This window comes from Equus quagga, chromosome 3 (genome assembly GCF_021613505.1).
Source record: "Equus quagga isolate Etosha38 chromosome 3, UCLA_HA_Equagga_1.0, whole genome shotgun sequence".
Classification (NCBI taxonomy): domain Eukaryota; kingdom Metazoa; phylum Chordata; class Mammalia; order Perissodactyla; family Equidae; genus Equus; species Equus quagga.
The window spans coordinates 137,989,980-138,003,951 of record NC_060269.1 but is presented as its reverse complement, the minus strand read 5'-3'; the positions used below and the strand labels follow the sequence as shown (position 1 = coordinate 138,003,951).

The following is a 13,972-nucleotide window of genomic DNA, read 5'->3' as shown; positions in this document are numbered from 1 at the left end:
GTTTGACATGTAAGTTTTTAATCACCCCAGAACTGACTTTTTTATATGGCATGAGGTATAGCCCAATTTTAATCTCTTTCCAAATGGATTTTCCCCAGCTCCCTTTACTGTACAATGGTGTCTTTTTATTTTATTTTTTGCTGAGGAAGATTAGCCCTGAGCTAACATCTGTACCAGTCTTCCTCCACTTTATACGTGGGTCACCACCACCACGTGGCTGATGAGTGGTGTACGTCCGTGCCTGGCAACTGAACCCATAAATCCAGGCTGCCAAAGTGGGGCACGCTGAACCTAAACCACTATGCCACGGTGGGCGGGCCCCTCAGTGGTCTCTCTTTACCAGACTGATGAGGCCCACAACCTCTGTGCTGCACCAAAGTTCCACATAGGTCTGCTTCCAGGTTCCCTATTCGACTGTGTTAGTCCATTTACCCCTAAACCAAATGCCACAGTTTTAATTATGTTAGCCACTAAGTTCTGATGATTAGAAGTCTTCCTATTTTACTATTTTTCAGAAGTGTCCTGGCTATCTTTAGTCCTTTTATCTAAATTTTAAAACCATTTTATTGAGTTTCATGAATAATTCTCTTCTTATCTATAGATTAATTTAGAAGAAACTGCCACCTTTCTGAGATTAACTCTTCCTCTTCCCATTTATTCAGGTCTTCTTTAACACGTTAAAATTTTACCTGTAAATCTTGACCAATTTTTATTATCTCTAAGTACATGATATTCTTTGATACTATATAAATGGTATCTTCTCATTAACTATTTTTTTCATAGTTGTATTTCTGCATACTAACAGTAAATTTTCATATATTAAACTACATTCACTCATTGCTAAACTTTCCTCTTATTTCTAATAATTTATCTATAAATTACTTCAGGTTTTTAATATAAATAATCACATCATCCCACAACAACTTAATTATTTTCCCAAATTTACGGTAAAACACTGAGACACAGAAAAGTTAAATATTGACATCAGGGTCTCCAAGAGATATTTGCACTCCCACATTCACTACAGCAGTATTCACAATAGCCAAGAGGTGGAAGCAACCTAAATGTCAATCAACAGATGAATAGTGTGGTAAAGAAAGTGTGGTATATACCACAATGGAATATTTATTCAGCCATAAAAAAGAAAAAAATCCTGTCGCGTGCTACAACATGGATGAACCTGAAGGACATTATGCTCAGTGAAATAAGCCAGTCACAGAAGGAAAAATACTTCCTGACTCCACGTATATGAGGAGTCTAAGTAGTTACAAGCTCATGGAGACAGAAAGTAGAATGGTGACTGCCAGGAGCTGGGGGGAGAAGGAAATGGGAAGTTGCTGTTCCATGAGTGTAGTTTCAGTTGTGCAAGATGACAAGCTCTAGAGATCTGCTGTGCAACACTGTACTTATAATTAATACTGTACTATACACTTAAAATTTTGTTAAGAGGGTAGATTTGTTAGGTTCTTTTTGTAATAAAAAAAAGTTAAATAAATTTTCCAGGAAAACACAGTTTGTAAACAGCAGAACTGAGATTCAAATCCAGGAAGCATAACCTCTTAATTATTATGTTACACAGCTTGCTATTATGCATATGAAAAACAAAATGCAAAGACAGAAATAAATTTTACATATTTCCTATTCATACATTGAAAGGTTTCGATTTTTATACTTACACTGCAAGAATACTTACTGTTCACTAAGGCCACATATGTAATAATTTCTTTTAAGCTAAGAGCTGAATATTTTTTAATTCTTCATATTTACCACACCTAAGAACTTTCTTATTTTTATACCTTACAGTTAAAATCTTTTTCTAATTTCTATCATTTTCATCAACAGATGAAATAATTTTTAAACTCCTATTATCAAAAAACGTCATTTCTCTTTCAGCCAGTCAGGATTTTATTATTTTTTTAATTAAATGTTGGGAATTATAACAGATATGACAATCAGCATAAGATTCCCAAAGATAAAAAGAAGAGCCCATAAGTCATATATTCAGTTGTGAAATGATAATCCCAAACTTGAAGTATACTGGTAAACTGTTTTAGTGACATTTGGTTTAACTTTAATTAGTTAAAGGAAAAAAAAACTTCAAAGAAACAGTTTTCCTTTTACAGTTAATGTAACAAATGAAATTACTTCCTAATATCAATATTATTTTCCATTTCAGTTTTTCACTCTGACTTACCGCTTGGCAGACGCTGGCATTTCTGGTTTGGGTGATCCCTCCCACAAAGACCACACAGGTCAGGAAAATATGAAAGCACAAGTTCACAAGCATGTGCCAGCCCTTGAGACTGATTCTAATCAAACTGTTAAAGGGGAAAATATTAATATTCAGGCTAGTACATTTGAAGCAGGACATGACAATACTCGTCTATAAGTTAACAATTCCAAGTGCATAAAGGACCCAATGTAAATATTTTATGTTTAAACATTTAAAAAATATATACTACCAGACACACACACAGGATCTGAGAAATCATTTAACTCAATACAGTTTCTCAACATTTAACTTCAGGCACTAAAAAAGACAAGTCATTTACGGAACTAGCACACCCACTAAAGGCTACACAAATTCCCCATATTCAGAAACACGTGGGCTTTGCTCAGTTACGACGTCTTATGATGGCTGGATTACTAGCTTGCTTCCTAGAGATTTCTGCAAGGTGCCACTCTTTTCCTGACCTACTGGGAGAACATGGGCTAAATGTCCAGTGCATTTCTTCCTGGCCTTTCATCATGAAATGTTGAAGTTTTCTTTTCTTTTTGATATGAAAATCTCCTTTTGTTTCTTAACTAAATGTCAAGAAATGTCATATATGTTCAGCTTAAATGGGAAAATACATTCTAGCAAAACCTCTTGTAAAGTGAACTTCTGCTTAGCAAATCCTTTCAGTTCATTAGTTCCTACCATAAACTAAAAGTTTCTGCAGCTTTGTCTCCAATTAACAAAAACCATATCCCACACTTAAATGTCACCAACTTTCTTAAATGCCATCTATAAAATAACGAATATCACAACAGGCAAAAAATCATAAAACAGAAATAATATCATAGCCTGGTTCTGGAAGGTACCCTACAGGTACCAAGCCTCTACCCCAGGTCCACCCTCCAGCCTCTAACACATTAATCCCATATTCTTTCCTAGATACAAACCCAGCAAACTGACAGATGCTGTAAAAGATGAATTCAACATCTCATTTACTAATTATTTATGTCTCAAACTGCATGAAACGAAGAAGGCCTGCATGCATTCTAAAGTAATCATCCTTACGTTGGAAGGATAGCATGGTATTAAACTCAGTTTCCTCTGAATTAAATGTGAAATAAACTACTCCAATTCAAAGTGCACAGATCTCCAGCAGTCAAGTTTCTCTCTTACCTGTGATGGTATATGTAACTCACGATGACGGCAAGGAGGCACAGGAGGAGAATGATGGAAGTAGTGTAAACCACAGGGTGCAGGAGACTGGCTGCCTGGGTGTACAGTTCAGAGCCCGTCAAATCCTGCAGGGGAAAAAGGAAGCATCAAAACTCTGGCCCTTACATCTCTTCATTTTATTCAAGGATTAACGTTTCACGCTATTTTCCTCACACCTTAATTTGCCTTCCTAACTTTCACTGTGTTAACTACTTATGGTGTATATATACACACACACACTCTTATTCTCCACGGGACCACCAACTTTATAAATTTAAATATTGACTCTGCTATGAGGGTAATGGAGAGAGAAGAGCAGTGCACATGTGGGTGATTTAGGAGGGGCAACCACAGACTTCATCCTTTGTAATGCCCTTCCAGCCCACTTATCACTCTGCATATGCATCAGGTAATGCAAAGACAGCAGTATCTCCAAGTCAACAAAGCCTAAACAGACCTCTCAAACTACCTGCACTTACGTTCAAGCACTATGAATGAACAAACACTGTGCAAGGCTCTGGGGACATAAGAGTAAGCCATGGTTCCTGTCCTTGAAGAGCTGAATGTCACAGAAGATGCACGATCACATCACGTTTGACCAAAAAAAAGGATAGCCCGGTTATGGGAGCGAAGAGCTCAAAAATCAATAACAATACCAGCAATACCAGTAAACAATACCAGCAAATCACTTACATAGAATTTTCCATAATCTAGGCACTGTGCCAGCACCTTACACAGAGTAACCCTATGAGCGAAGTATACTATTAGCCCCATTTTATACCTTGAAAAACTGAGGCACAAAGAGGTTAATGCCATAAGGATTAGACCCAAAGGAGCCTGGCTGCCGAGTCTGTGCTGGGCACAATGCACACAGTGGCTCCCCAAAATGAGAACAACGGCCATCTGAAGGTTTCCTTACTTACAAAGGACCAAAGCAGGCTGGAAAGACACCTCCGCCCCAACCACGGCCACCATGCAGGAAAATGAGGGCTGTAGGAGTCAAAGCTGGAGATTTACCAGATCCTGTCACGAAATTCTCTTTCTAAACTGACTCTTAAAGCTACAAGATGACAGCTGGACGTGGGAAGGAGTTCACAGTGGAGGCATCTCTAATTAGGAAGTTCCTGAAACAATATCCAAAACTAGCACAGCCAGATGTAAGAGGAAGGGAATGGGTGAGAGACAGGAAAACTGAGGATGGCCTCAACAGAGTAGGGACGGGAGGGGCACATTCTCCCATCAAAGAATCAGAAGTTGACAATATACAATTATAGATCTACAAATGTCCTATCAGAACACCTTAACAAGCCCTTCACCATAACAAAGGTTGAAGAGAGGCCCACGGAGCCTGACAAAAATCAGTCAATGGGAAGCTGGGGACACAATGCAGGACTGAATTCCAGCCTGAGAACTCCACCACACTGTGATGGGTCTCAAAGCTGTAATTCATCTACTTATTCAACAAACCTTAAGTGGATGTCCACCACGGCCAGGTGCTATGCCAAGCACCAGATATTCAGGAACACAGAACATAGGGCCAGCCCTTCAGGCTTGAGTTTGTAAACTAAGAACCCAAAAGAGAAAGTACAAGAGAAAAGCCTATCACCACAATTCTGAACAATGTGCCCTGTGAGATGCTTACAAGGTTAGTCTATGGTACACGGCCTCAGTGTGTTCGCATTCTGCTAAAAATCCAGAATATTAGTGGGAAAATTCAAAAAAGGTCGGGGCAGTGAGAAGCAGTTAGATGCTAGGAAGAGTAGACACATTTCCCCTCAATTTCTATGAAAAGCTACTTATACCAGTGCAGAATTAATAATTGAGGATAAACTTTCAATATCTAGGATTTGGCCATGAACTGCCTGCTTTACATTCCTTAAGCAAACGTTCAGTAACACGTCACCACTTACTTGCTAGCTATGTGATTTGGGAGCAGTTACCTCCCCGTAAAGTGGAGACACCACCAGTCACTGGCAGGGTTTGGGTAAGAGCCAGGAGGAAGCATCAATGAGTCTTCCACCATCCTTTTGCAAACAGTAACAAAACACAGGTAGCTGGATGTTAGCTAGTAAAACATCAAAGTGCCAATTCAATTCTCAAAACATGTTGCCATAATATTTAAGTTTAAAAGAAATCAGTGTTTTTCAAAAGTCAAATGCATGTGACATAATATGAGAAAGAAACTGGATGCTGAAACAGAGAGCAACGACTCCTAATTCTATGTTATGCCTGGAGAAATGTGGAACTACCACTGTCATCGGTCACAGAGGGCACTGCTTCTGCAGGGGCATTTTTGGTTGTCACAAGAAACTGACCTGCTGAAATGAAAGGGAACCCATGCTGAGAAACTGGCTGAGAAAAATGTGTGAGGGGCCTGATAGTAAATATTTGAGGCTCTGCTGGCCAAGAGGCAAATCGGGGCTATTATGCAGGTACTTATTAACGACTTGAAATAAAACCATTAAAAAATTTAAAAATCACTCTTAGCTTTCCAGCATTTAAAATAAACAAACAGCAGGTGACTAGAACGGGCCTGTGGGTCAAATGTTCGGTAGGATTTGCAGACTCCTAGTATAAAGGATACTAATCAAATTAAGAAAATAAAAACCTCCTGTTTTGATGGCACAAGATATAAAAGAATATAAGACTAGTTAAGACCGCTGAAATTAGGATAGTAAAGTTAAAGATCTAAAACAAGAGAGGTAAAGTAGAAATCTGAATCAAAATTACTTTCAACTGAGCTGGTAAACACAATTTCTTTATGATACTGTAACAAAAACATTCCTAAACACACTGATCAAAAAAGGCCACTAGGAGACACCCATGAGAAGAAAAAGCAAAACTGTCATTACATTTGCAATACAGTAAAAAATAAGGAAAAATCTCTGCCTCTCGTGCTTACACAACGACAGCCCATCACTAAATGGTGATCTTAGTCACTCTTCTACATGGTACAAAGTTAACTGCACCAAGCAGAGAATATTAGAACACCTCAAAGTGCATTAAACATCACAGAGGATGATTAAGGACCCAAATAAATGGAAGAAGAGTTTTTGAAACTCTCTGTTTACTTGAGAGAGATTCATATATTTACAAGTTACTTCTAGCCTGAGAATTACAAATATAAAATCACTGGCAGTTTTACATAATTCATTGTTATCCTATCAATAGTAAGGATAATTACAAATCAGTAATTATATAAACTCACCAGGATCTCAACAATGGAAGAAAAGACCAAAGAAAACATCTCAAGGTACCCTCTCTTATCAGAGTATAAAGAAATATAAAAAGAGTTTGCCAATAAAATAAAATTTAAAAATAGGTCTGAAATCAGAAATGTAAAACAAACAAACAAAAAATCCCCCGGGAAAAGAGAAGTCTTTCTTTTCCTCCCTTATTTTTCCCTTAAGGAATAAAGAAGAATAATTTCAAGACTTTGCTCCCCCTACCTCATACCATACGTAAAGGTCAATTCCAGTTGGATCATAGACCTAAATGTGAATGGTAAAAAATATTAAAGCTTCTCAAAGAGAACATTGGAGAATATCTTCATGATTTCTTAAATAAGACATAAAAAGCACTAATTATTAAAGAAAAAGAAAGTCAGAAAAATTCAGAAACTCAGCTCACAAAAAGACAACATTAAGAGACAAAGGAAAAAGGCAATTTCCATAGACTGAATGTTTGTGTCTCCACCAAATTCATATGTTGAAATCTAACCCCCAATGTGATGATATTAGGAGATGGGTGCTCTGAGAGGTGACTAGGTCATGAGGGTGGAGTCCTCACAAACAGGATTAGTGCCCCTAGGAGAGAGACCCCAGAGAGCTCCCTTGCCCCCTACACCAGGTGAGGACACAGGGAGAAAACAGCCATCTGCGAACCAGGAAGCGGGCCCTCACCAGACAGTGAATCTGCCAGCACCTTGATCTTAGACTTCTAGACTCCAGAACTATGAGAAATAAATTTCTGTTGCTTATAAGCCACCAGCCCATGGTATTCTATCACAGCAGCCCAAAAGGATTAAGACGGGCATGGACTGAGAATATATTTGCAACACATAAATCTAACAAAGAGCTCCTATTCACAATTCATATCAAAAATTCCTATAAGTCAATAAGAAAACAACAGACAACCAAATTAAAAATAGGTAAGACTTACATGTGGAATCTTAAAAAGGAAACTCAGAAAAAAAAAGATCATTTCTGTGGTTACCAGAGGTGGGTGGAGGGGGCAGGTGGGGGTGAAGATTGAATGAAAGTGGTCAAACGTACAAACTTCCAGTTATTAGATAAATAAGTACTGGGGATGTAACGTACAACATGATGACTACAGTTGACACTATTGTATGGTATATTTGAAAGCTGCAAAGAGAGCAGACCCTAAAAGTTTTCATCACAAGGAAAAAAAACCATTTTTTTCCTTTGATTTTGGCATTTATATGAGATGATGGATGCTAATTAAACTTATTGTGGTAATCATTTCACAACAGATGTAAGTCAAGACATTATGCTGTACACCTTACGTATAGCACCTTAAACTTACACAGTGCTGTACGCCAATCATGTCTCAATAAAACAAAGAAAAAATAAAAGTCAGAGATAATGGGGAAAAAATAGGCAAGACCTGAGCAGAAACTTCATCAAAGGGTCCAAACTAACAATAAGAAACTGAAGAGGTGCTTAACATCATTGGCCACCAGAGAAAGGCAAATTAAAACTGCAAAGATGTATCATAATACCACCACCAAGGACTATAAAATTAAAGACTTACAATACCAGCACTGGCGAGGAGGTCAAGCAACTAAAACTCTCATTTCTGGTGAGACTGTAAACCAATAAAACCACTTTGGTCAACTGTATGGTTATCTACTAAAGCTAAATAGATGGACACTCTACAATCCAGCAATTTCACTCCTGAGTGCATACGCCCATCAAAACACATGTACAAGAATATTCATAGCAGCTTTTTCTTGATAGCCAGAACCTAGCAACAATTCAAAAGTCCACCAACAGTAGGATGGTATTCTACTGGTTCTGGTATTTTCATCCAATGGATTACTATATTGCCATGAAAAAGAATAAATTGCTGCTACATGCAAAACCAAAAATAAATCTCACAGATGTGACAAGAAAGAAGCCAGACGCAAAAGAGTATGTACTGTACAATTCCAATTATATGAAGTTTAAGAACAGGTAAAACTTATTTGTGGTGACAGACATAAGAAGGGTGGGTATCTCTGGAGATGGTAGTGGGAATTAATTAGAAAGAAACAGGGCAGCTAACGGGAGCTCAAGGAAAAATCTTGTGTACTCACATGTAAAAATATCATTCAGCCAGACACTTAAGATCTATGCACTTGCTCAATCTCAGTTTGATGAAACTGTTCCTCTTTGTTGGTCGCCCTTTGATTACCATTCCCCTTCACATAATTTACCCTGCAGATGTTCTACTACATGTGCAAAATAATATTCCACAGGCAAGTTACTGGACCCAAACAAAATAGAGGAATACCTAAATTATGGTAGAGACATAAAATAATATTCAAAGGTGAAAAAGAATGAGGAAGCTCTTTTATATTGCTATGGGAAGCTTTCAGAAAGGAGATTTAGTAGCGTGATTAAGAACACAGATTTCTGGAGTCTGAATTCAAATCCCAATAAGTCCTTAACGAAAATCAGACACCACCACCACCACCAGTACCACCACTATCATCATCACATCAATATAAGATATCATCGTCATATCATAAGACATCATCATTAAGCTAAGATATATTATTCCCTGGACCTCATTATCATAAGACATATTGTTTCCTAGAAAAAAACCATGATTTAGAATAATGTTTGCAGCACACAACCACTGTGTAAAAATGGATGAAAACAGGATTATATATTCATTTTACTTTTTGCAATATACATAGAAATCTCTTCAACAATAGGAAAGAAACCAATATTAGCAGTTACCCATTTTGTGAAGAATGATTCTGATGGGAGAGAGGGGTGAGAGTCAAGTTTTCACTATACATTAATGTGTAGAAATAACTAAAATGTTTGAGCCATGTGAATGTAGTCCCTATCTAAAAATCATGTAAACAAAAACATTACTAGCATTCATGTTTAATTACAGAGTAATGAAACCAAAGCTGGCTTTCATTCAGCAAGTTTTATATAAACAAAATTAAAAAGCAACACTAGAGAGATGTTAAAACAAATGGGGGCTCTCTAGTTTCACATATTTCTAGGTGAACACAATAACAAAAGGAAAATCAAGGTATAGAGATTATTTCATCCTCAATAACTATTCCCAATTAAAGTATTATGTACTACTGTCAGACCCTACTCATTACCTACTGGCTATTCAGGGTTTTTTTTCCTACTGATGTAGTTTCTATGAATCTTGCTGCCCCAATTGGCTATTTTTGATCATATAATTCAAACAAACCCAATGTCTGCTTAACTGTTCTCTGTGGCCCCCACTGAGACCTTAAGATGTAACTGGTAATAGCAGGATATCCTCAGAACCAAACTATGGTATCTATTCAAGGTTTACAAACAAATATATTCTTTTCGTCTCATTTTTTTAATACAAAATTCTTTAAAACCAGATCAGGAAAAGTTTTAAATAGGAATTTAGACTTGCTATATAAAACTGAATATTAATATAGTTTTCAAGAAAAATTGGATTTTATGTCATTCAAAACAGTGTCACGTAAGGAAAAAAGATGTTGACTTTCAATTTTTAAAAGATGTTTGTTCTATCCTAGACATAACTTTAAGAGTAGGTATGATTTCCTTAACTTAGCCTTTATGTTTAATTAGCAACTGTAAAAATCCCATATACTAACTTTAATTGTGTCAACAATTTCAGATACATTTCACTTTCCTGCCTCTAGGTGGCAGAGTTATATTTAAGAAAAGCAAAAGAAAAGATTCTTTGAAAATAGAAAATATCTTAATACCGTATTTTAGCTTTAAAGAATTGTGCATTACATTTTTTAAAAGATTAAAAGTATGAAAGATAAAAGAATAGCTTATTCCTTCTAGAAAAGGATTATACTAATTAAAATAGTTTAGAAGAACAGCTAGGAAGTTCAAAAATAGATGTTTTAAACTGGTATTAGATTAAATAAAAATACAAGTTTTACATGGTACAGTATCATGTCATTAACAGAGAAGCTTACAAAATGCCTTTGTGTGTTCTGTGTTTCATTTATTTTGCCCAACTTTTTTCTAGTTAACTATTATATAAATTTCAGCCAATGCTGTATCTCTATTATTTCTCCTTCAGTACTTCATAGTTTCAGGTTATTTTATAAGAAAACCTGAATGAGAAAACACTTTCAAACTGAAGAGAAAATGCTTCACACTTTAACTAATGCTTCATCATGCTTTAATTTGAAAGGTTACCACAAAACAATAACAAGTGAACTTACAGAAAGGAGACTTAGAGAAATCCTACATCTTCTATTTGTGAGAAGAATCCTAAACCATCAACACCAACTTTAAACCCCAAAGGATAAATGACTCTTACAAATACAGCTGAGTCTAACTAGAGTGGACCCCACCCTCTGTCAGCTGGGCCCAATAACACACACGTTAAAGGATGTCGCTGAGCAGACCATCCCTACGCCCTGATAAAGCATCTATTTACTCCTCTCCTGTTCGACTGGCGTGGTGGTAAGGTATGCTAAGTTAAGGAGCAAAGAGAAAACCAAACAAAGAGTGGAGGAAAATCTAGTCTAATTCAGCTTGCTTCAAGATCATTTCTCATGGTAAATGCTCTTTTGGTTTTTTTAAGGAAAAAAAATTCACAAAACTTAAAATAGATCATGTTTCAAGGTTATTTAGTGCTTTGATAAAACACTGTCTAGATAACAGATTCAGAGCTGGAGGCAGATTAAAAAACTAAGTGTCCTCACTCCCAGACTAGCCTCAAGCCACTCCTGGGAAAGTCTTTCCAAGTCATCAGTAATTCCTTCCACTATACTCTGAATGCATGTATACATACTCCAGGTTGTTAGTATCTTATAAGAACTGTAAGGTAAAATAAAAATTAGCACGGCTAATTTCATAATTAGCAGCTCAGGAATCAGATTCACTTAAATAACTTACTAATAAAAAGATGTGCCCCTATACAGTAATAACTAGTTCCTTTACCAAAGATTAATAGGTGCAAACAATAGTAAATCACAGAAACAACATTAGTTTGATCAGCATTAAAACTGAAAAGACGTTATTTGTGTCAATACTGTCTCTTGCAGTGACTAAAGTGAAATTATCACCATTACTCTAAATTCAAAAGGGGTCTAAAAATTATGACGTGTAGTGGGAGAAGGCACCAGATGACAAAGCAGGAAAATCTCTCACTACTCACTGTGTATCTTGGGGCAAATGAGTCACTCTTTCCGGGTTGCAAGTGGAGTGTATAGACCTAAGATGTCTTCAAATTCTAAGAAGATCGAAGTCTAGTTGAACTGATGCACTTGTAAAGTTCACTCAAAATTCCTATACCAAATTCAATCTCATATATTTATTTCACCTGGTAATAACTCAATTTCCCTTCAAAATCAGAATTACACCAAACATAACTTCTTACTTAATTAAAAGGAGCAATTTACATTAAAAGTTTTTGAAAAATCTTCATTTGAGCTTAACTATGCATAGGGAAAAAACGAGAACACTTAGTGTTTATGCATGATGTTAACAAACGCCATACCATTAAAACCGCATAGTTACTAAGGGAGTAGCACTGAATGGTAGTGATATTTTCATCTGAGTAGAGTATATGGCACCCATCTGACTTCCAGCCTCCTTGTCCGTTCAGCAAATCAAAATCCCACTGGGCGGCCACAGCATCTGCTCCGTGGGCAATTCGACGCAGTGTCACATTAACAGGGATGTGGTGGGTATCTACATTCACACCATCTGGAGAAAACGGGAAATAAAAGTATTTCTGAAACAAACTTCATAAACAGTTAAATGTCAACTTATACACTAATGGGTACTCTGCAATATCTTTTTTCACTAGTGACTCATTAAATCAAGAAGAAATAAAAATAAGCTTTTTTAGCAACAATGAATTACAAAGTCGCACTGTCCAGCTTCTGCAGGATAACATATGCCACATACAAACCTATTTTGGTGAGAATCACGGGGGTAACCACCGTACGCCGTTTTCCATCATCAGCCAAATTGGTTGAATTCCCAGTGGCTGGAAAAAGCTTCCCATTGCGGAATGCGATGAGTTGAAGCTTACAGAGAGAGTCATCAGTGGGTCTGACTTCTCTTTTTTGCTTTGATGAGAAAAGGGAAGGAGGAAGCTGAATAGAAGCTTCCACAATAGTATTCTGAAAATATATTAAAAAACAAAGAAGAGTTGCCATATTAGTATATAGAAACCAGAAAGAATATTTTAGACAGTTACGTTTTCTAATGATATGCTGAACACATTTTTTAAAAAAATGTATATACACAAAATTTAATAGTTAAAAAAATGTATCAGTTACATGAAATGTCTGAACACCACATAATATCACAGAACAAAAGTAGTAGAAAATCAAGAGAAATGCAAACTCTATTTCAAAGTATTATAAGTAAACAAGGAATTCTTTCAAACTACAAAGTGAATTTTCCCATAATAACATAATGCTGAAGCAGGCAGCATTAAACCGACCAGGAAGTTCAATGATCAGTTTTTGTATCATTTTTACAATGACAAAATACGGTAAATAAGCACAAATGTAACATATCACAAATGTGAGTGTAATTAATTTGGGCTTATGGAACTTTAAGGTGATTTATGATAGATTCAGTGTCAAATAACAAAAGAAAGAAATGATACAACCATAATAGAAGCTGGATTCAGCAAACTCTTATTTTAGCAGAAGTTTCCCTGACACTGAGAAACACATTATGTTAGAAAAACACAGTAATAACAGGAACAACATGCTGGCTGATCACTGAAGGTTTTTCAGACTTCTTTATTACAAATTTTTAAGTGATAAATTATTCAGCATTCAATAAAAAATAAATCTATACACCAAGGAAGCAAATAATTATCTTAAAAAAATTCCCTATTTTAAAAATATATCACAAAGTCTTTCTCTCAGCACCAACCTGTCTCCAACCCAATTTTCACGTTGCCAATAAAATTTCTTCTTAAGAAACAAATCTAATCATGTTACTTCAGTTTAAATAACACCTTGATTCTCCAATATTTAGAGAACACTACCTCCAAATTCTAAGCACGCCATAAAATCTGGCTAAAATCTATGTCTCAAATTCATCTTCCAACACTCATTGTAAGACAAACTATAACCCAGCCACACTGAATTTATCAATTTTTGAGATCGCCTACTTTTTTATGCCACTGTGCATGCTGTGTATGTCAGGATTCCCAGCTGAAATGCTCCACTATTCCTTTTGTCTGGGAAACACTTAAACTGGCCAGATTTTATTTTTAGCAAGATAATTTTGTCTGCAATATAAAGGATGGAGCAGAATGAGACCAGGTGACAGCCAGGAGAAGGACTTTACAAGG

The 13,972-nt window shown here is 36.3% G+C and overlaps 1 protein-coding gene across 1 annotated transcript in view; it reads right to left on the bottom strand.

The window, feature by feature from the left end:
- The window catches only part of ADGRA3 (adhesion G protein-coupled receptor A3), a 126,483-nt gene that overhangs the window by 15,154 nt on the left and 97,357 nt on the right, over positions 1-13,972 (bottom strand). Inside the window, exons 13-16 of the mRNA XM_046656133.1 lie at positions 12,566-12,779; positions 12,149-12,357; positions 3,392-3,516; positions 2,195-2,318 (exon numbers count right to left, since the gene is read on the bottom strand). Coding sequence (XP_046512089.1) covers positions 2,195-2,318; positions 3,392-3,516; positions 12,149-12,357; positions 12,566-12,779 — 672 coding nt within the window. The remainder of the gene's footprint in view (positions 1-2,194; positions 2,319-3,391; positions 3,517-12,148; positions 12,358-12,565; positions 12,780-13,972) is intronic.